We start from the raw sequence: 24,515 nt of genomic DNA, 5'->3' as shown, positions 1-24,515 counted from the left end.
CCATATCTATTGTCTTCTCTATAAATTGTTTTTATATTGTTGGTCTTTTCCACTTTGTTTTATATGATTTCTGTATGTCCTTTTCTTTCTTTTTAGTCACACTTATTCTATTTTTAGTGCTTCTTAATGTGGCTTTTATCTTTATAATGTTATTTTTCTCTTCATTTTTTTCTGAGTTCTGCCAGCTTGATTTTCATTTCCTTCTGTTGTTGTTCAATCTCTTCTTTGAACCTTTGTTTTTTTTCTTTGAGCTCATTTTTTTTTAAAGAAGGGTCACGTTTCCTATGGTTGTCTTTGAGACTTTGGAGAATTATTTATCTGAACTCTTCCTGTGTTTCTTTGAGGAGTTCTTGTGTTACATGCTCTTTATTTACCTTTTTCTTTTTACAAATTTTTTTTTGAGAATTGTATGCAAAGATTCAGTATTGATTGTTTTCTGATTATTATTTATGTTGCAATAAGGTAAGTGGTTGGTTATAAGCATGGGCAGCCTACAGCTTTTCCTTGTCAGGCTTGTTACCCTAATACCCTCTCACCATATCTGTTATTTCCTTTGCCCTAGATTTCATTTCTCATTAGTTTTGGCATTGAAAAGATAGGGTGGTTCTTTATGTCAGGTTCTCAGTGTCGTAATAGTGAAATGCCCCTTACACTCTCTATCTGCTGCTTCAGTCCCCTTGGCTGAAGAGTTAGGTGTAAACAATATGTATGGCATAGTAACAAGAATTCTTCAGTGGTCTGCCTCCATCTTTTTATGGTATTAAACTGTGGTTTAAAGAGACATTCCCTACCTCTCCTACGGTTTATACTTACATCTAGCTTCCACTCATCTAATGATAGCATCAGTAGAATCATTGCATCTACTGTTCAGAACTATGGGATTTTCGTTTTGTTGTTTGTTTTTGTTGTTTAGAAATCTGTTTATTGCTTGAGGCCTGACAAGGCATGTGATGGCTTTCAGCATGTTCTCTTCCCTCATTTAAAATTTGCAGATATGTTTCATAGCTTAGGATTTGGAGCTTATCCCTTCAGTTATATAGTGAAGTTGCAAATTTAGACTCATTACTTACCAGGTGTAGAAGGAAATGTAGTTTTTGTTTTTTTTTATCACATATGATCTTCAGTAGGGGGCGAGGGGGAAGAAAAACTTGCTAATAAGCAGGATCTTGGTCTCTTTTGGTTTAACTAGTTTCTTTCAGGTACTATAGTACTTCAGGTTTCTTCCTTTCCCTCCCCCTTCCACTAACGTGTGGATTCTGGGTGAATGTGAGAGGGGCCTCTGGGGATGCGGTCACATTGGTCTCATAACCATGGAGGTGGGACAGAGAACTCAGACCCACAGTGTCCTTGCAAGGTTTTGCTGCAAAAGGACCTGGACCGGTGACTGTTGATCCTGTTTGTCATCAAAGAGGCTTCTAAAAAGAAACGAAATTGAGCTATTTGTAATGAGGTGGATAAACCTAGAGTCTGTCATACAGAGTGAAGTAAGTCAGAAAGAGAGAGACAGATACCGTATGCTAACACATATATATGGAATTTAAGAAAAAAAAATGTCGTGAAGAACGTAAGGGTAAGACAGGAATAAAGACACAGACCTACTAGAGAATGGACTTGAGGATATGGGGAGGGGGAAGGGTAAGCTGTGACAAAGCGAGAGAGAGGCATGGGCATATATACACTACCAAACGTAAGGTAGATAGCTCGTGGGAAGCAGCCGCATAGCACAGGGAGATCAGCCCGTTGCTTTGTGACCGCCTGGAGGGGTGGGATAGGGAGGGTGGGAGGGAGGGAGACACAAGAGGGAAGAGATATGGGAGCATATGTATATATATAACTGATTCATTTTGTTGTAAAGCAGAAACTAACACACCATTGTAAAGCAATTATACTCCAATAAAGATGTTAAAAAAAAAAAAAAAGAGGCTTCTGCTACCCGTGGTCCTGGTTACTATTTGCCTTCAGTCATGGAGTCCCCAGTTCTATGTGGTCTTTATCCTGACCCAGACTCTCTCTCGTCATCTCAGTAGGATATATAAAATTCAAAAAGTGTGAGTGGGTTTGCAGTGAAAAGCAAGCTTCTCTTCCATCTCTGTCCCTCAGCCACTCTGCTCCTCTTATACTTTTGTCCAGCGATATTCTGTGCATTTAAAACACACACTTAAAGGGTTTTTCCTTAATAAATGATAGCATATTTTATATAGTATTCTGTATTTTCTTGGAGATGGTTTCATATCAGTATGTATAGAGATGCCTCATTTTTAAAGAAGGGGCACTAGGTTCTTATATGCTGCAGGTTATGTTTATATGATACACTTTAAGGACAGCTTGGCTGGGTATAAAAAGAGAATGTTGGGGGGCAACATTTTCTTTTTTTTGTACTTATACCACATTGCTCTGCGGTCTTCTGTATCAGTGTTGCTCTTGAGAAGTTAGGCTGACCTGAGTTTTTTTCCTTGCTTGTGCATGATTTCTTATTTTTGCCTAAATAGCCACATAATTCTTTCTTTATTCTTAATGTTCCATAATCATCATTGATCTACAAATTCAGGGTTTCATTTATTTTGCAAAGCTTTACCCTAAATGAATATACATTTACTCTTCTTTCTTTCTTTCCTTTTTTTTTGGGCCATGCCATGCAGCTTGTGGGATCTTAGTTCTCCCAACCAGGGATTGAACCCAGGCCCTCAGCAGTGAAAGCGCTGAGTCCTAACCTCTGAACTGCCAGGGAATTCCCTGTTCTTTCTTTACAGCATTTTCGAAGGAGAATTTGTATATACTTTGGATCCCATTTCTCCCTCCTCCATATCTATTGTCTTCTCTATAAATTGTTTTTATATTGTTGGTCTTTTCCACTTTGTTTTATATGATTTCTGTATGTCCTTTTCTTTCTTTTTAGTCACACTTATTCTATTTTTAGTGCTTCTTAATGTGGCTTTTATCTTTATAATGTTATTTTTCTCTTCATTTTTTTCTGAGTTCTGCCAGCTTGATTTTCATTTCCTTCTGTTGTTGTTCAATCTCTTCTTTGAACCTTTGTTTTTTTTCTTTGAGCTCATTTTTTTTTAAAGAAGGGTCACGTTTCCTATGGTTGTCTTTGAGACTTTGGAGAATTATTTATCTGAACTCTTCCTGTGTTTCTTTGAGGAGTTCTTGTGTTACATGCTCTTTATTTACCTTTTTCTTTTTACAAATTTTTTTTTGAGAATTGTATGCAAAGATTCAGTATTGATTGTTTTCTGATTATTATTTATGTTGCAATAAGGTAAGTGGTTGGTTATAAGCATGGGCAGCCTACAGCTTTTCCTTGTCAGGCTTGTTACCCTAATACCCTCTCACCATATCTGTTATTTCCTTTGCCCTAGATTTCATTTCTCATTAGTTTTGGCATTGAAAAGATAGGGTGGTTCTTTATGTCAGGTTCTCAGTGTCGTAATAGTGAAATGCCCCTTACACTCTCTATCTGCTGCTTCAGTCCCCTTGGCTGAAGAGTTAGGTGTAAACAATATGTATGGCATAGTAACAAGAATTCTTCAGTGGTCTGCCTCCATCTTTTTATGGTATTAAACTGTGGTTTAAAGAGACATTCCCTACCTCTCCTACGGTTTATACTTACATCTAGCTTCCACTCATCTAATGATAGCATCAGTAGAATCATTGCATCTACTGTTCAGAACTATGGGATTTTCGTTTTGTTGTTTGTTTTTGTTGTTTAGAAATCTGTTTATTGCTTGAGGCCTGACAAGGCATGTGATGGCTTTCAGCATGTTCTCTTCCCTCATTTAAAATTTGCAGATATGTTTCATAGCTTAGGATTTGGAGCTTATCCCTTCAGTTATATAGTGAAGTTGCAAATTTAGACTCATTACTTACCAGGTGTAGAAGGAAATGTAGTTTTTGTTTTTTTTTTTATCACATATGATCTTCAGTAGGGGGCGAGGGGGAAGAAAAACTTGCTAATAAGCAGGATCTTGGTCTCTTTTGGTTTAACTAGTTTCTTTCAGGTACTATAGTACTTCAGGTTTCTTCCTTTCCCTCCCCCTTCCACTAACGTGTGGATTCTGGGTGAATGTGAGAGGGGCCTCTGGGGATGCGGTCACATTGGTCTCATAACCATGGAGGTGGGACAGAGAACTCAGACCCACAGTGTCCTTGCAAGGTTTTGCTGCAAAAGGACCTGGACCGGTGACTGTTGATCCTGTTTGTCATCAAAGAGGCTCATAAAAAGAAACGAAATTGAGCTATTTGTAATGAGGTGGATAAACCTAGAGTCTGTCATACAGAGTGAAGTAAGTCAGAAAGAGAGAGACAGATACCGTATGCTAACACATATATATGGAATTTAAGAAAAAAAAATGTCGTGAAGAACGTAGGGGTAAGACAGGAATAAAGACACAGACCTACTAGAGAATGGACTTGAGGATATGGGGAGGGGGAAGGGTAAGCTGTGACAAAGCGAGAGAGAGGCATGGGCATATATACACTACCAAACGTAAGGTAGATAGCTCGTGGGAAGCAGCCGCATAGCACAGGGAGATCAGCCCGTTGCTTTGTGACCGCCTGGAGGGGTGGGATAGGGAGGGTGGGAGGGAGGGAGACACAAGAGGGAAGAGATATGGGAGCATATGTATATATATAACTGATTCATTTTGTTGTAAAGCAGAAACTAACACACCATTGTAAAGCAATTATACTCCAATAAAGATGTTAAAAAAAAAAAAAAAGAGGCTTCTGCTACCCGTGGTCCTGGTTACTATTTGCCTTCAGTCATGGAGTCCCCAGTTCTATGTGGTCTTTATCCTGACCCAGACTCTCTCTCGTCATCTCAGTAGGACAGGTAGAAACTTTTAGATTCCTACTACTATGATGTACTGGGATCATTTTTCCAGCCTGTTTCTCCATCAGTGCTATATTGTTATTCCCGCTATGTTCCAGAAGTAGACCTCTAGCCCAGATATTTTTAGGGTACTTGATACCAGTCAGAATATCATCTCTCTCTACTGCCACCCCATACCTGTTCCCAACGATCCATGAAAGAGAGGAAATGGGGCTACTGTGATCTCTCCATCTTCTGTCTTTCCTTTATATAATTTAATTTTCATGTTTCTGTCTGGAAGGAACTTGCGTTCTGTCCTTCTTGCCAAGGTAACATTCACATCCACTCATCCAGTAGCAGAGGATACAGGGAGAGAAATCGATTTATCAGGAAGGGAAGATAAATCAAAGGTAGTTCAAAAATATTGTTTTCAGTTTTTGAAGACGTATATTTTCATTTTTTAAGAGTCAGATTTATTGAGGTAAAATCTGTATAAAATTTACTTTTTTTAATTGTGTGGTTTGGTTGAGTTTTGACAAAATATATAGTTGTGTAATCAGCACCAATATCAAGATTTAGGACATTTCCATCACCCCCAAAATTTCCCTCATGCCCCTTCCTAGTCAGTCACCCTCCTACCCTTGCCTCCTACCAACCGCTGGTCTGATTTCTGCCATATAATGTCAAATATATGGGATCACACAGTGTGTATTCTTTTGTTTCAGCCTTCTTTCACTTAGCATAATGTTTTTGAAATGCTTATTGCTAGTTAGATCATTGTGTGGATATACCGTATTTGTTTATCCATTATTCAGTTCATTTGGACTTTTGGGGTTTTTCCAGTTTGAGGCTGATGTAAACATTCTGCTATATATATTCTGCTATCATAAACAAGCTTCTCAGAGCTTTCATGTATAGGTCTTTGTGTGTACATGGCCTTTCAATTCTCTGGGGTTTTCTAAAGTGGGTCTACTATTTTGCATTCCTGCCAGCAATCTATGAAAGTTTCAGTTGCTCCACTGTTTACCAGCTCCTAGTATTACCACTCTGTTTAATTTTAGCCACTCTAGTGGATGTGGAACACTGTTTCATTATAACTTTAATTTGCCTTTCCCTAATGACCATTTCATTATTTTGAGCATCTTTTCGTGTGCTTGTCATCCGTCTCCTTTGATGCAGTGTCTATTCAAATCTTTCGTCCATTAAAAAGAAAATGAGTTCGTTTTGTTTTTGCGTTATAAGTTCTTTATATATTTTGGATACAAGTCCATTATTTTGCATATATTTTTTCACAACCTGTGGCTTGACTTTCCTTTTCTTAAAAGTGTCTTTCAAACAGAAGTTTTAAATTTTGATGAAGTTAAATTCATCTGTTTTTTCTCATAAGATTTGCATTTTTTGTATCCTAAGAAATCTTTGCCTGGCCCTAAGTCATAAAGATTTTCTCTCATGTTTTCCAAAAGTTTTATAGTTTTAGGCTTTGCATTTAGTTAGTTAGTTTTTTTTTTTTTGCGGTACGCAGGCCTCTCACTGTTGTGGCCTCTCCCGTTGCGGAGCACAGGCTCTGGACGCGCAGGCTCAGCGGCCATGGCTCCTGGGCCTAGCCGCTCCGCGGCATGTGGGGATCCTCCCGGACCGGGGCATGAACCCGTGCCCCCTGCAGCAGCAGGCGGACTCTCAACCACTGTGCCACCAGGGAAGCCCCAGGGTTTATTTTTTTTTTTTTTTTTGCGATACGCGGGCCTCTCACTGCTGTGGCCTCTCCCGTTGTGGAGCACAGGCTCCGGACGCGCAGGCTCAGCGGCCATGGCTCACGGGCCCAGCCGCTGCCGCGGCATGTGGGATCTTCCCGGACCGGGGCACGAACCCATGTCCCCTGCATCGGCAGGCAGACTCTCAACCACTGTGCCACCAGGGAAGCCCCAGGGTTTATTTTTTTTAAATATGAATGTTCAATTGTTGTTGATAAACTATACTTTATTTAATATCTTGGCACCTTTTTTGAAAGTCAACTAGGCATTTATATGTGGGTCTCTGAACTCTCAATTTTGTTCTATTAATCAATATGTCTGTTCTTACACCAGTGTCTTGATAACTGTGGCTTTATGGGAAGTCTTAAAGTCAAGTGGCATGAGTTCTCCACATTTGCTTATTTTTCAAAATTGTCTTCACTATCCTATATCCTTTGCTTTTCTGTATATATTTTAGAATCAGCTTATCAATTCTACGCAAAAAAAAAGCCTACTGTGATTTCGATTGGAATTACATTGAATATATGGATCAGTTCGGGAGAGAAATTATATCTTAATAGCACTAAAACTCTTCTAATTCATGAACATGATATATGTCTCTTTTTTTTTTTTTTTTTGTGTGTGTGTGTGGTACGCGGGCCTCTCACTGTTGTGGCCTCTCTCCCGTTGCGGCGCACAGGCTCCAGACGCGCAGGCTCTGTGGCCATGGCTCACGGGCCCAGCCGCTCTGCAGCATGTGGGATCTTTCCGGACCGGGGCACGAACCTGTGTCCCCTGCAGCAGCACGCGGACTCTCAACCACTGTGCCACCAGGGAACCCCTATGTCTCCGTTTTTTAGGTCTTCTCTAATTTCTCATAAAGTAATGCTTCTGGTTTTTGAAAAAATAAAGTCCACCCTCCATGTTTTCATTTGTTACTTATTTTTTAACAGCTTTATTGAGATATAATTCATATACCGTGTAATTTACCTGTTTGAGTATAATTCAGTAGAGTGTAGTATATTCACAGAGTTGTGACACCATCACCACAGTCAATTTTAGAACAGTTTCATCATGTCCAACAAGAAAGCCTATTACCCATAGCCATCACCCCTCAACCTCCCCACCCCAGTCCATTCCCCTCCCGACTCCTGCTTAACACAGCTGCTAGTTTGCTTCCTGTCTCTTCCAGATTTTTCTATTCTGGATTTCCTATAAGTGGAACTATATAATTTGTGGTCCTCTGTGACTGTCTTCTTGCAGTTACCATGTTTTCAAGGTTCATCTGTGTTGTAGCATGTGCTAGTATTTCATCCTTTTCAAATTGCCAAATAATATTCCACCATATGGATATATCACAGTTTGTTTTGACATTCATAAAAATGGTTTATTTCAGGGTGTAACAACTTGGTTCTTCCTCTAACATGATTTGAGTAGATTAGATTCTTTCCTCAGTTCCTCTTTATGTGCCCCAAAGATAGCAATTACGGTTTCATTGTCAGCCCTGTTGATTGGAAATTAATATCAGATAACAAATTTTAAATGATTATCATTCAAAACCTTTCTTTACAACCTCTAACTTTTTTTAACAAATAAAACTTTTATAATTGATTATTGAGCTTTTTTAAACTTTTAAATTTAAAAACATTTTAAAGCAATATTTCAGTTTTAGAAGATCTTTTTAGCATTTAATATTTGTAAAACTCTACCTGCTAAGAGCTTCTTTTGGAAATCTTTCATTGCATAAGGAGATACTTAATTTGGGGGGCAAGGGCTAAATAGGATCATTTAAAATGTATCAGTGCTGTTTTAATCAAAACTATAGCCTTTTCTGCTTCTCAGACCTTTATCATGTAGTATTTTAGTAGTAAGTAATCTATGAGATAGTATGATTATCTGGCCTTATTTTTAAAACTAGTTTAAAGGTAAGACAGTAAAATTACTAGAGACAGGGGAAGAGAGAAAATATTTAGGACCTACCATGACAAGCATATTGGTAGAGACTTTCATATGTTAACTTATTTAATCTTTAGGGCACCCCCCTCTCAGATAGCTATTTTTACTGTGTTATGGCTTGGGAACTGAAGCTCAGAGAGGTTAAATACTCCAACTTAGTAAACAGCTTGCACTTGATAAAGCAGCAGTGTCACGTGAGACCCAAGTCAGTGTGATTCCAAAGCCATTGTTTTTTCTTCCATGTAACTGGATTGTACTGTGGGTACAGAGAGGCCACTAAACCCAGAAACGCAAGCCAGTGTGTGATACATGTCCTACTGATACTTCAGTACATATCCAATAACATATCTTTGTGGAAATATATATACATAAATACCTATCCAAACATATACATCTAAATATATAGGTACACACGTATTCTTCTAAACAGTGTTAAGTCTGTGTGCCTTTGATCATAGTGAGTGAGTATCCTTTAAGAGAATTGATAGTGAAAGAATTGTTAGGGATCATGTATCTTGGCTGTGCCACAGGTTTATTTTGAAACTTCAGCAAACTTAAATCTCTCTTTGTCAGGTTGTTTACTGTAGACTTAAAGTAGTGTTATTTTTGCTTACTTCTCACATTGAAGAGTTAGCAAATGAGTGAATGAAAAAGAAGAAGTAAGGAATGGTACTTTTAAGTTAGCTTTGAGAGTTTTTTCCTTTAAATTACTTTTATTTATTTGAATAATAAAATTTTTCTATTAAGAATATCTGTTTTAAAAGATAATGGGCTTTTGGAGGTAACTTTTTGAATGACGACTGGATGAAATCATTTATGATGGACAGAAATAGGACAGAAGTTTGCAAAGTTCAAGTAGACTTTTGATATTCAACGCCAAAAACTTCTGCCTAATTAAAGCTTCTGTTTAATTAAGATAACAATGCATAGTCCTTCATTAAAATTAACACAGAAAAAGTTCTTTGTCGGTCCTTGGAGAGGATATTATGTGCAAGCCCTGTTGTGTGGGTCGCAAAATGTCACTGGCATTTATATGCATTACTCGTCTAATTGCAGTAAATGTAGCACGCCGGATAGGGTTAGACTTAGAAGGCTGCTTGTTACTTACTGGAAATCACTTGAAACCTCAGTACCCAGAGGCAGCTGTGCCCAGGTCCTCACCTCTCCCCAGAGATGGCTGAGAAGACTCTCATTGGACCCTGTCTTTCATGGTGAGAGCAGTAAACATGACAGGTTGTTTGGGGAGCCATCTGTTTAAAATGGCTGCTGCTTTGTATGCAGCAGTGAACTTGAGATCAGTTTTCTGTCTTTCTTCATGGTAACAGTCTTATTTGGTGTCACAACAGGTGGAAGTTGATGAGTCGAAACTAAATGTGACCGGTGCGTGGAACCTGGCTTCACCCTTATTGTCTGTCAACGTTGATGGCACGCAGAGGATGATACAGGTAAATATTCTGGTGAGGTACTTAGAGGGCTCCATCAAGTCCAGAATCCTTACCAATACCTGTGTGGTTAATACTTACAGATAGAGTATGGAAAACCTACATTTTATCCACCTCATACATTTTATAGTTGAAAACATTTTTTCTTATTTTAGAGGATCTTGAGTTAAGTCCTGTTCTGAGGAATCAATGTGTTCCTTTTTCAGGCAGTCTGGGAAGGTTATATATTATACTTTGTTATAAAGCATCCTGCGTGCTTTTCTAAAAATATCGGAAGATTAGCAGTTTTCTTTGCCGTTGTGGGTTTTTAGTTGTAAAATATGACTGACTTTGTTACCTTTCTTTCCTCTGTAATTGGAATTGTGTGGTATTAAATCAGCAGAAGCAGAGCTGTTCAGGTTGACTTGCCATAGCACATCGATGCCTTTTTAAATTAATTAATTAATTAATTTAGTTGTGGGCTGTGTTGGATCTTCGTTGCTGCGCGTGGGCTTTCTCTAGTTGTGGCGCGTGGGCTTCTCATTGTGGTGGCTTCTCTTGTTCTGGAGCACAGGCTCTAGGCATGCAGGCTGCAGTAGTTGTGGCACACGGGCTCAGTAGTTGTGGCGCACGGGCTTCCTTGCTCCGTGGCATGTGGGATCTTCCTGGACCAGGGCTCAAACCCGTGTCCCCCGCATTGGCAGGCGGATTCTTAACCATTGCGCCACCAGGGAAGTCCCTCAATGCCTTTTAAAAATTAAGTAATCTTAATTTGTTAACCTTTCTTTTCCCCCCCAATATAAAATCTGTTGTATTGAGGAGGTGCCTTGAAATCCAGAGTTGATTGAATGTTCTTTGTAAGCAGTGTCCTTCATTTGAAAGTAGAAAATCATGAAAAGAGGTTCTGCCAAAATTCCTTTACCTCACCACATAGTTGAGGTCCAGGAAAAGCAAAACAAAACAGCACAGAACGTGTGGCTATCACATGCAGATAAAAATCCTAAACTCTCCATAGCATTAAATGCTCATTCTTTTTTCTTTTCTATGAAAATCTTTTCATATTCCCTTAAGTTGATTTTACACAGGAAACTGATTTTTTAAGCCTAGAGAAATCAAGAAAATCACATTTAAAGATTACTGTACACCAGGTTCATATATACTTCTGTTAGAAACCGTGGGACAGAGGATTCCAGAATCTCAATACATATTAATGACAAAACTGATTTTCAGGGTTCAATTAGTATATTACCTTTATGGTCACAAGAAGCATTGAACTCTCAGTAATGAGCCCTTATTTTGACTTTGGTTTTGTGACTTGCTCCAGTATATTTTCTCTCTCTCATATTTTCTTTCATGTTCTAAGTATGAGGTTAAACACTTGGAGACCCTTGGAAAAATTTCACTGCATAATTTCATATCACTGAGATCCAGTTATTATGTCTTCAGAAAACATGGTTTTGTTACACTTGTTTATGTTAATAGAATATACTCTGCACTGGATGTACTGTGGCTGACATTCATGTGTTTTGGTCTGGGGGACGTAGTAGGACCTCTGTTGGTAGTGAGGAGAGAGAGATACAAAGTTCTACTTCCCAAATCTTTGTATCATGTTATTTTCAGTGTTCTTAATGACTGTGCAGATGGGTGTCTTAATAGCACTTTTACATGTAGAGTTTCTAGGTAAATTAACACTGGGTATGTATTTGGAATTATCCCTAGAAGTATTTTCACTAGCATAGGGATAATGCTCAGTAAATCCCTTTTCATTCTTGTAAGTGCTTTGCTTAAAAAAGAAGTATTATTATGAAACAAATGGCCCTCAAGGCAGACCCCATGCCTCTTTGGAGGAGGTCATTCCTTCCAGTTAAGTGCTCCTTCATTGGAAAAAAGTAAGCTCAGAGAGATGAATGGTATACTGGGGAAAAAAAAAAAAAGAAAAAGTCACTTCCGTAATAGAAGATGAGGAAAATTTTTCCTCATCAGAACAGGTGAGTTTTACTTACTCTGTAGGCATTAGCACTCAGTGTTGACTCTCTATCTCCAAAATATAATGTGGTCCCTGTGAAATTAAATAATTATTATAATAATAAACAGTGCTTAATGTGTATCAGGTACAGTTCTAAGCATAGTACGTATATTAACTCATTTCATCTTCACAACAACTATATGGAGCAGGTGCTATTATTTATACTTCTGTAAATGCGGTAGCTGAGGCTCAGAGACAGTAGGTGACTTGCTCAGGGTCACATAGCTAATGGGGGATAGAGCCAAGATTGAAATCCAAGCAGCCTTGCTGTAGGATCTGTCAGCCACTGCACTGTGCTATGGCAGGCTAAGTAATTTCCCTGTGATTACAGTACCAGGGAGAAGCTGAGCAGAAATTAGAACCCTGGCACTGTGACCCCAGGCTGTGTGCTTCTAACCAGTATGCTGTAGAGTACTTTTCAATTTTCCCACAGAGTTCTTCGGGTACTAATTTACCTCTCATTTGTGCTGTAAACCAGTGCTGCTCAGACTTTATTTAGTGTGCTTCAGAATCAAGTGGAAGATTGTTAAAACTCAGATTGTTGGACCCACCTGCAAAGTTTACTCTGATTTAGTAGGTCTGGGCTAGGCATGCATTTCTGAGTTCCTAAGTAGTGCTGATGCTGTAGGGGCCACAGTTTGAGAACCACAGCTTTAACCTTTTGTAATCAGAAGATAAGCTGGAAGTGATGAGCAAAGTGACTTAAGTAGGAGCCAAGTCGTTTGAAGACTTGTCAGTTACACAGTATAGATTCTGCTTTATTCTTAGGCCAGCGGGACCCATGGAAGAGTTATAACTAAGGAAGTGATGGTATGAACAGAATTGGAGTTTAGAAAGAGTTTTTTTCGGTTCCATTGTGGAAAATGGATCGAAGAAGAGTGAGATTGGAGGCAAAGAGAGGAATTAGGAGGTATCAGAAAAATGGGAAATCATTCTTCCTGGAAAATATTAGCAACAGTCGGGATGAAGAGCACTGTATGAGGAAGGGGTCTGAAAGAACCACAGGACAGAAAGAACTGGTGGCCTCACAGTGATCTTTGTTGATTTCTCTTGCACCTGCCCTGAAGCATGGATAGATCGTCAATGTTTATTCCTAACTCCTTTTGCCTCTATGCTGACTTCCTGGGCTGCATTGCCCAAGAGTTTCATCTCATTACCTCCAAGCAAATAGCTATGAAAATGTGTTGGTTTGTATTTCTCTTGCCCTTGTTTATGGTAAATTCAGAGAAGAACTATGGGATGGATATTACCACAGGTGTTTTTCAAAAGCGATTTTACAGTAATAACTGCTGTTCTTTTTTCCTTGGATTTTTGTATATACATTTAAACTTTTTATTATTGAAACAGTTTATATACACAAAGTAACATGTATTAGTCTTATAAGAGGTAAAGAATAACTTAATGAGGCTGTTTACCCACCATCCAGATTAAATAAGGAAACCTTACCAATGCCATTGACTTTCTTTTGTGCATCCCCTGAGTAAATCCTCCTTCCTCCCGCCCCTAGAGGTAACCACCATCCCGATTTTTAAACTTAGCACTTCCTTTTCCTTATGGATATTTACATATAGAGTAAAACTGTAAACAATGTATTATTTAGTTACTCGTGTTCTTGAACTTGATATAAATGGGACCATACTCTCTATGCTTCTCTAAGTTGCTTTTTCCTCCAGTGTTATGTTTGTGAGTTTGGTCTATGCTTATGAATGTAGTTTAGTTTATTTCCATGCTATATGTTATTAAATCATGTTAATTACCACAATTTGTTTATTCTTTTTCCCCTAGGTAGACATTTGTATTATTTATTTTGTCATCACAAACAATGATTCTGTGAACATTTTTCTACTACGTGTTTCCTCTTGAAATAAGTGTTTCTTCAAGGAATATGCCAGTAGAATGGCTGGGTTTAGGGAATATGCACCCTTAACCCTACACGGTGTTGCCGAATGGTTTTCCCTACGCGGTTGTACCAATTTTCATGCTACCAGTAGTTATGAAGATGGTGACATTAGCAGTATGAACAACAAGCTGACTTTATTGTATTCTTGCTATGCCGGGCACTGACTCTTCTATGCACTTCTTTGCATTAATTTATTTAATCCTCACAGCAAGTCAATAAAATATGCGCTAGTATTATTTCTCATTTTGTAGTTGGAGAAACTGAGGCTTACAGAGGCTAAATTGCTTGCCCAAGGCATCCTGCTAGTAAATGGAAGAACCAGAATTTGAAGCCAGGAGTCTGTGCCCTTAACAGTTTTTCTTCATGTCCTATGAACCCTTGGTATACAAATGACTTAAGTTTTCCTGACTGGTGGGTTTAAATAATCTCTCTCAGTGGTTTTAATGTATACTATATTTCCCTGATTAGTAATGACAATGAGCATTTTAAAAATATATTTATTGACAGTCCTGTTTTCTCTTCTGCAAAATACCTGTTCATGGCTTTTGCCCAGTTTTTTATTAGATTGTTTGTCTTTTTCTTACTGGTTCATAAATGTTCTTCATATTGTGTGTCCTGACCGTCTGTCAGTTATATGTGTTACAAACAACTTCTCCCAGTTTGTAGCTTGTATTTTTCCCTTTTTAAGTTATACGAGTGAAGTTTTAAATCTGAGATTTCATATGAGAATTTTCAGTCTTTTCCTTTATGGTTTGTGTATTTTGTATTTGTTTAAACAATCCTCTTCTACTCTCTAGCTCATACAGATACTTGGCTCTATTTTCTTTTAAACCTTTTATCTTGTGCTTTTTCACATTTAAACCCTTAATCCTTCTGGGATTGAATATTGCACATGGTGTGAGTTAAGAAAGATCCAGGTTTAGTTTTTAAAATATGGATAACCAGTTGCACCAGCACTACCTACAAACCTGCTTTTCTTTCCCTAAGTAGTTTGCCACCTTCTCACCTTTCCGACCCCAGAATTCTTTGAAAGGCTTATTGTTTCTGTAAAATATTTCTCAATTAATTGTAAACAAAAAGGTGACTTTTTCCTTAATATGAAGTTCTGGTCACTATATTTGCTTTCATGAGCTCTGTGTCGATTACTTTCATTTGTCATTTATCTCTGGGGAATCCCTAGCCCCTTAAAGAGGGGGTGTGTGTGTGTGGGTGTGGGTGTGGGTGTTTTGCAGGACCAGGGTCTCAGATGATATTTGAGATACACCTTAGAAAAGCATGTTCATGAAATGGGAGGTAGATTGGGAATCATTCAAATAGGGAAGTAATGTGAGCTAAGCATGGAAAACAGATTGGAGGAGCCAAGTTATGAATGGGAGGCTAAGGAGCCTGTGCTTTTCAATCACCAGTGGAGATGTTATTGAAACGTTTTGTAGAGGGAAGTAATGTCCGTCAAAACACTGTTGAGCCAAGGAAAAAAAAAATGCTGTTGTGGGAGGTTAGAGTGTCTTTATAATAAAAGAGGGGTTAAGGAATTGAAGGGGGAAGTGGGAAAGGAGTTCATTTAGAAGATATTTCCTATTACTTCACTCATGAGGTAATGGACCCTAAACTGGGGTGCTGGCAGTGCACAGAAATGAGGGGGTTGGGTTTGGGAGCAGTTGCTGATTAAACTTGACACAATTTGTTGAATTCTCTATGCGTACAGTGGGGTACCATAGTGACCTCAAAATTCTGTCTCCAATGAACACTGGTCCTCTGCTTTGACCATTAAAAATTTTTTTCTAATAGGTTTTTATGGCCTTCCCTATCATTGTTAGGTGGTTATCCTCTTAAAAGCAAGGTTTTGAAAGTGAATCCTGCATTCTGTGCTTTTACATACCAAGCCACCCATCATCTACTAATTTCTAAAAGCAGGAAAAAAGGATAGAAATTAAGAGTTCTATGCCAATCTGGGATTAAATCTGCTGCACTTTAATTAGATTTTTCTTTCTTCAACACGATTTTGAAACCTTAACAGGATTTTTTAAATTGTGGTAAAATATACATAAATTAAACCAATTTTAGGTGTGCAGCTCAGTGGCATTAAGTACACTCACACTGTTGTGCAGCCGTCACCCCTGTCCATCTCTAGAACTTCTTTGTCATCCCAAACTGGAACTCGGTTCCCATTCAACACTAACTCCCTATTCCCCCCTCCCCGCACTGCTTGGCAACTGTCCCTATGAATTTGACTACTCTAGGTACCTCACGTAAGTGGATTCATATAGTATTTATGTGTTTGCGACTGGTTTATTTCACTTAGCGTAATATCTTTAAGGTTTATCTGTGTTGTGGCATGTGTCAAAATTTCTTTCCTTTTATTTATCCATTCATCTGTTGATGGACATTTGGGTTGTTTCTACCTTTTGGCTGTTGTGACTGATGTTGCTATGAACATGGGTGTACAAATACCTCTTCTAGTCCCTGCTTTTAGTACTTTGGGGTATATGCACACAAGTGGAATTGCCGGATCATATAGTAATTCTAGTTTAATTTTTTGAAAACATCCATTTTGTTTTTAACGGCAGCTGCACCATTTTACATTCCTACCAGCAACACACAAGGATTCTAATTTCTCCACATTTTCACCAACACTTGATATTTTCTGGTTACTGCTCTCGTTTTTGTAATAGCTAACCTAGTGGATATCAAGTGATATCTCATTGTGGAACAGGATTTTTTGGGATAGTTATTGAGAAAGCATTCAGGGTACTTCCCAATACTTGCCATTTCTTTATCAGTTTTACTGTGTAAAACTGATAAATGGAGCTTTTTTAGTGCCAATAGAAGCAACTTTCTTATAACTGTTCTTTCAAACTCATTCTCTCAACTTATTCTTTTTTTTGCCGGGGGGGCGGTGGGGAGAGTATAATTGCTTTACAGTTCTTTCCTCCCCTGCATAAACTCATGTACAATTCTCAGTCTGTAAACTTGCTACCAGGTAGTAAGCAAGTCATAGTCTATTTGGCAGAGAGTGTGTTTAAAAGTCTAGTTCATTGTAATGTCAAGACTGGTAAAACCTCTCCTGGTAAAAACTGGTAAAATTTCTCAGACTGAGAAATGTTTATAGGGAAGATGAAAGTGTTGCTTTCTTCTTTCTTGCTTTATATCCTCTTCCACTTCCCACCTGCTATCTGGGGTTTCTCCAGAGTTGCAGTATGGTGTAAGAATGAGTGGCACACGGCCGGAGGAGCTAGGTTGACCAGGGCAGATATAATCTGGTATTCATTCTTTTGGGGAATGACAGACGTCCAAAGCTGGCTGGTGTCTTCTAGGACACTATTGTGGGTTTGGGAGAATTCCTCACCTGTAGAACCCATAATGCCTGCTCTGTCTTTTCCTGATTCCTATTCCTCTTGATAGGCAGGGTTTCCCATAATGACCCAGCCTGGGTCTCTTTTCCATGATCCACATCCGGGCCACAAGAAATAGTTACAAATCCTTGCCTCACCAAAATCTTCTTTCTCTGTCACCAAAAGCATTGCTTATCTTCCCTAGGTGTCCCTCACAATCCAGGAGATACAGAAAATCAAATCATTCTCATGAATTTCTTTCACTTGGCATAAAGTGTTCAACCTTGATTTCTTAGCTTAAGAATTCCACCTCCTCTAATTAGTTTTTAATGTCTTTCATATTCTCTTGCTGGTTTCATAGTTTCTTAGCATGTCCTAGTAGGTGGCTTGGTCTACCATCCTAAGGATATGTGGGTATTTAGTTCCTATTTAGTTTTATTGCTGAATCCCTGTGACTACGTGGAAAGTAGCACTCTAGGTAACCTTTTTCTGATTAGACAAAATTACTTGGGGAGGAAGCATTACCTTTGTTTTAGTGATTAGCTCCCTGTTTATCCAATCAGATTACATTTGTCTGTTCACTTTTCCCGGTTTTCATTGGTAAACCTCATGAGCTTAATATTATCCATTAATTTCTTTAAAAATAAATTGTATTTTGGCATGTACATTATGTGGATAATGAATTTTATAAATTACTGAATTCTTTTAATTGATCTAAATTACCTGTTTCAGTTTTTATTTGATTTGACCTTGAATTTCCACTGTCTTGCTGAGTTCCTGGCCCATGTGGAAGCTCAGTAACTGGATGAATGGATGAGTCGGTGGATGAATGGATAGTCATCTTGCATTTTTGTAATCTCAGAAATAAATCTGCCTTATCTATACTTTAATTTTAAGATTTAGATTTTGTTTCTTTTAAGCCGTCGTCAAATTAAGCTGTGTTCGTCAGATAGCCTTCCTAGTCGTTTTATCAATTCTCTTTAATTCCTGATTTTCCAACATTCGCAAAATCTATGCTCCATTAGGTAACATGACTGGTTGATCTCTGCAGATACAGAATCACTGCAGCTCCTTTGAGAGCAAAGAGAGACAAGAGGGCTCCCAAGGACCTGCCCACAGAAGTCCCTTCCTTATGTAGCGCGACTCTTTCCAGTCAAGCACGTGGCTTTCCTGTTTGCCTTCATTTGCTGTGGGAGCACCTGAGCTGCTGAAGGCTAACAGTACCACGTATTGATAGGTATTGGTAGGTATTGAAAAGGGTCCACCTCAGGCTGTTCCTCATTTCCGCCTTTGCAAGGTGTGTGCACACCTGGTTTGCACTCTCTTTCCCCCAGTGGCACTGATTATTCACGGCTCAGTTGGGTCTACTTCACGCCATCTCTTACTCCAGTATATGTGTGAGCTGCTTTACGTCTTTTTCTCTTCAAGAAAATCATGCTCTTGGACACAAATTCTAGTCATTATTAATAACTTTAAGTATAGAGCTAGTGATGTATTTATCTGACTGGGGGAAGAGGTCATATATTTTGAAATGAAATAATTTATAATAACTGGGGATATAAACCTTGAAAACTCTTGAAGATACTAAAAGGCCTTCTTTAGAATTTTTTAAAGTTTTTAATCTATTTCTTCATCTAATAATGAAACCATTTTCCCTCAAATATTATCATTCAAGGAAAATAAAATGATAGTATGTTATATTTATTTATTGTTTGTTTGTTTGTTGTGTACCAGCACATTCCTACTGTTTTCATTGCATATGTAGAGTCCCTCAGTAATGGCACTTATTAAATATGTCTTAATGGTATAATCTGAGAAACTAACAATCTTTTCTCATTCTTTTGTGGAAAGATATATTCTGATTTCCAAATTACCAATTTAAAAAGTTGTGGAATGAAACAGATTGTCCAATAGAAATCTAACATGAGCCATATTTGCAGTTTAAGTTTCTTAGTAGCCACGTTAAGAAAGTAAGCACAAGTGAAGTTCATTTTTCTAATCCAGTTTATTTAACCCACTATATCCAAAATGTTAGCATTTCTACATGAAACACAAATTATTAGTGGAATACCGGAAATGAAACATACTCCTGATGCGTATATGACAGCAATAACATAAGTAATGGAACGATTAAAGTGGAATGCACTAAAGCAATGAAGTTGTGTTTAAAAGGGAAAATATATCATACTACTTCTGTATTTAAAATTAAATAAAATTATAAATTTAGTTTCTCAGTTGCACTAGTCACATTTCGAGTTCTTAATGGCCATGTGTGGCTAGTTAGATGGCTCACGAAGAGAACCTTTTGTAAGTCAGACAGTGTTTACAGAAGAAAAAACACATTTTTGTAAAGGGCTCCCCCCATGTGTCAACCACAGTTTTGGTTTTTATTATTTAGAATTAGAAATAGATGAATTAAATTCATTTTAAAACAGAAGGTGAATTTCTCATCTAGGTGACAACCTTTTAAAATTTTAATTTAGAAGCTTAACAAAAATTAGAACTATTTTTAAAAAGTGGAATGATTTCCTATCTGGAGCGTGTAACTAAAGTGTTGAAACAAAACAAAAGGTTTTGCTGTTCTGTATGTGTTAAGCTCACTGCTTTCTTAACACTGCTTTCTTCACACATCCAAGCACCTTCCGACTGTGGAACGTGCTGGATGAATAGAACTTTTTTATTATTCCTACGACTGTATTCCTGTGAAGTAATTTTTTTTTAGCCTTGAAGAGACTCTTTAATTTTACTCTGAACAACTCAAATAGTTTTCGGCTTCTTACAATGTAATTTGTCTGCTGGGATTTAATATACTGTTTCTCGTTAGTGTTTTACATGCTGGATTTTCATTTTGCATAGTCACGTTGTTTGAACATTTGCAAGCAGAGCCGACTAACTGCTATTGGCCTGTTTCTTTGTGTAGCACGATTTCTTCTCTCCACCTGCTCACAGCAGGTTGTCCACAGGCCTGAAGAGTCGCTAAATACTTTTGAAAATATCTTGAGATCCTGAGAAGGTCTAACAATTTCCGCATTTGTGTGATGTGAAGCTATTCGTCGTGTACCTTTGAAGGCTTTTTTCTTTTTATTTCTCATATTCTTGCTTAAATATTTTCAAGAGAAGATAAATTTATTATAAATAACAGTACAAAGCTGATTGCAGCACTATCGCATTCTGCATTGAATAGGTCATTGATATTCAACTAAGTGGAACTAATTTTCTGTGTTAAAGCAGACAAATTTGGAATAGTGTCACATGAATCTCATGTTATTTACTACAGAATACCAGATTAAATGGATTACTTGTGAATTGATTGCAGTGTTAAATAGATTATATAACATGATAACTTAAAATGCTCAAGTGAGCTTTTGTAAAATAGAATATTACACAAGCACATGAATGTAATAGAAGAGATGTTATGTTTGTGGAATGTGTATCTGTGATATATTTGCAAATTCTTGTCCACACGGAATTTGAATAGATTTTAAAAATTTAGCCTTGATTTTCTGTTTTTGAAGAAAATGAATGGATTTTCTCACCACTTCAGGAGAGAAGTTTAAATTTAAATGTTATTTTATTTTTTCTGTTTTTCAGATTAAAATAACTCCCACAACTTCCGAGAACAAACTTTAGTTTTAATCCTAATAAATGTATGTGTATAGATGCTAAAATAAATATGTTAATAATAGTTTAATTAGAAAATTAAATGAAACGACTTACATTTTTGCTTACACTTTGCCAGTACAAAAAAAAAGTGGATTTGGAAGTAATCATCTTAGTTTTCAGTCCCCAAATAAATGTATCCCATGTTTTTTCGATGTTTCTCCTCACCCCTCCACCCCCTTAGCAGTAACTAGCTGTTTTGTCCTATATTCATGTGATTACTCTAGACTCATCAAATGTGATAGGAAACCATCTAGTTAGGATGTATAGGATATATAAATATATAACTTAGAAGAAGTAGAGGATGGTATTTTTTTCTAATGAAGCAGGAAATGAAAGAGTAATTATTAACCATCTCCTTTTCACATTCCTGAAAACATCAATTACAGTTACACATCTTAGAAACAAGCCCACCAGTAGAATAGAAATAACTCCTTTCACTATGCTTCAAAAAATTTAATCACTATTTAACAGCTGGGATGTATTTACAACTATAATTTAAAATATTAATTTTGATGCAAGTCTACCTACTCTTGTAGTGTAGTCTAGAAGCTTAGCCATTTTCTTGTCTCTAGTGGCATGTGCTTTATGATTTGGAGTTGCTTTTAAAAATTTAATATAATGGGAAAATGTCTTTCTGTATCCCCTCCCCACACACACATACTTTTTCTCCTCTACTCTCTGTTAACTAGAAAATTATGTTTTAGTAGCTGCCAGAAGAAGAGGATTTTGAATAGTATAAACACTGATTATGGAAAACATGGAAAATAATACAAGCAGCTGCACTGCAGTCCGATAAGACAAATCCCATAGTGATGGCCTTTAAAACATATTATCAAGTTGGAAATCAGTGAGGGAAAAAAGAAAACTATTACTGTTTCTTCCCCATACTGTTCAGTGAGATTACTTTTAAAGGTGAAATTGCCTTTGATTTTGTTACCTTAGGAAGATATTTTTGGAACATTTTTAAATTTTGTGAATGTTTTTGCTTTTTTTGAGTGAGCAATCTTGCTAATAATTTTGTATGAATTTGATTCTAACAAATGTTGAAATTATTTTGTTAACAAAGTCTTCCTAAGTACTTTTTTCCTTAAAGAAAGAAAAATGGAGTATGTTTTGTAAATGTTGGAGCAGACTATCAGAATAAGAAAAGAAGGACGTTTTAATTTAGCTGTGAAGTGCCACTTAAAATAGAATAGGGGGTAAAATATTTTAGGACAGAATATGTTTCATGAAGATGAAAGTTTTAATTTTTATTTTACTTTACTTTTTTCTATTAGCTTATCAAGGGGCCAGTTCGTATTTGGTTTTGGCATACCTCAGATTCAGTGTAGGCATTGAGTACTTTGTTCTTCATGGATTCTAAAACTGAATTGTCTTAATCCTAGACTGTGGGAAAAGTGTGTATTCCTGTTTCCTGTGTAGAAGTAAATTCCAGTTTTGAATGAAATCTTATTTCCCTGTTTTCTATTACATCAATCCTTATTGCTGAGATATGTCAGGTTTGGGTTCTTTCTTTCTTTCAGTGCACATATACAGACTGTGGTAGCTGTGGTGGGGGAATATCTGATACTCATTATGTACGTAATTTTAACCTGCTTTAAATTGAATGCAAAGTTAAGGGTAACTTATTGGTACTTATATCTATGGTTTCCGTATTCATTGTTACACTTTAATTGTATCTTTAATGTGAAAAAAAACGTTTCTAAACCTGTTTCCATTTTACATATTGCAAAATTACTTCTGTTTGCCTGGGAATCAGTCCAACCCACGTAGGGTAAGGAAAAGGAACTGTTATATTTTTTTAACGTCTCTTACATAGAAGGCAATTCTGATACGACCTAGGCAGTGTTCTAGACTCTGGAGATACAGCAGTGACCAAGACTTACACTGCAGCAGGGGGATGTAGATACCAAACACGTGACCATGTTAAAAAGGTAATTTAACAGGATAATTCATAGAAGGCAATTAGGAGGAAGTAGCTTTAGGTAGGGTTAGGAAGTCCTCTCTGAATAGTTAACATTGAGTTGCAACCTGTGAGGAGTAGGAGGAAGCCATGCAATAATCTGGCGGAGGAAAGTCCCAAGTAGAAGGAATGGCACGTGCAAAGGTCCTGAGACAGGAACACGTTTGGTTTGTGTGGAAGCCAGGAGGAAGGCCAGTGTCTCCTTGAGTGGACAAAGATAGGCCGGGACCAGGTCATGTGGGGTCTTCGTAGGCCAGGGAATTTGGTTTTTATTCGACTCCTATTGCGAAGCTTTTGAAGGGTTAGAGTAGAAGAATAGTATGATGTGATTTAAAATTACTGCTGTGAGGAGGGATGGACCACAGGGGACTAGTGGTGGAGACAGGGAAGTCGCTTGTATGATCATTGCAGTCATCCACACGAGAGGTGCTGATGATGGTTTAGACGAGGAGCCAGCCAGACCCAGCCCACTGCCAGTCTTTGTACTGCTCACAAGTTGACTGTTTTTTTAAAGTTTGCATGCATTACATTTTAAATGGTTGGAAAAAATTAAAAGAAGAAGAATGTTTCATGACACATGAAAAGTATATGAGATTCAAATTTCAGGTCCGTAAATGGAGTTTTACCAGAACACAGTTGCATTTATTCATTTTCATCTGTCCGTGGCTGCTTTTGGAGTTGTTATTGTACATAGAAGCGTAATGCCCTGATTTGCCCCTATCACACAGCAGTTCAGTAGCTCAGGAGTTTGTTGAGGTTTTTTTGACGCAGGACCAAGATTGAAATTTTTCTGAACAAAAAACAACTGTCCTCAACCACTATTATGGAACGTCAAACATTGAATGGCTTTGAAAATTAGTTTGTGTTGCAAACTTGATAATGTTTCTTAATGAAGTCAACCGGAAATTGCAAGGCAAAACAGCATTTACATGCAAGATGCATACTGTGGTAAAGTCATTTTGACAAATAATGTTTGAGTCACAACTAATGGCAAGCTGCTTTTTATACTTCCTAGGCTGTCAAAAGATTAAAGCAAGAAGTAGACTACAGTTCCAGCAGCATTTTTACAAAAGCAAAAGAAATTTCCATATTTCAAAATCTGTATAACTGTGCAATTGAGGATCTTCCACTCAACCTTCAACTGGAAATGATTAAACTACAATATGTTATGCTAAAGGCAAATATCAAGAGAAGAATCTAGCAAAATCTGGCCCTTTGGGGGAAAAAAATTGCCAACCCTTGGCTTAGACTAAGATGGTAGCAATGGAGATGGCTTGAAGTGAACTAATTTTGTTGCAGGAAGGGGACCCCTTCCAGGGCCCGAGAGTGGGCTCTTGTCTAACGCTCAGAAATGAATTATCCGAGGAGACACACGTGCTGATAAAGCAAGAGACTTTATGGGGAAGGGGCGCCTGGGGGCAGAGAGTAGCAGCGTGAGGGAACCCAGGCAAACTGCTCTGCCACGTGGCTCACGTTCTCGGGTTTTATGGACATGGGGTTAGTTTCTGGGTTCTCTCTGGCCAAACATTCGGACTCAGGGTCCTTCCTGGTGGCGCGCATCACTCAGCCAAGATGGATTCCAGCGAGGAGGATTCTGGGAGGTTGGTAGGACATAGGGACTGGCGTCTCCTCTCTCCTTTTGACCTTTCCTGAATTCTTCTGGTTGGTGGTAGCTTGTCAGTTCCATATTTCTTACCAGGACCTTCTGTTG

General features: G+C 37.9%; 1 protein-coding gene across 1 annotated transcript in view; it reads left to right on the top strand.

Moving 5' to 3' along the window:
• The window catches only part of PCCA (propionyl-CoA carboxylase subunit alpha), a 353,227-nt gene that overhangs the window by 263,518 nt on the left and 65,194 nt on the right, over window positions 1–24,515 (top strand). Inside the window, exon 20 of the mRNA XM_024739985.1 lies at window positions 9,846–9,944. Coding sequence (XP_024595753.1) covers window positions 9,846–9,944 — 99 coding nt within the window. The remainder of the gene's footprint in view (window positions 1–9,845; window positions 9,945–24,515) is intronic.

The sequence above is a fragment of the Neophocaena asiaeorientalis genome, unplaced genomic scaffold, assembly GCF_003031525.2.
Source record: "Neophocaena asiaeorientalis asiaeorientalis breed wild unplaced genomic scaffold, Neophocaena_asiaeorientalis_V1.1 scaffold9, whole genome shotgun sequence".
NCBI lineage: Eukaryota > Metazoa > Chordata > Mammalia > Artiodactyla > Phocoenidae > Neophocaena > Neophocaena asiaeorientalis.
The sequence above is the reverse complement of the archived record's forward strand: the minus strand, read 5'-3'. Positions and strand labels throughout refer to the sequence as shown.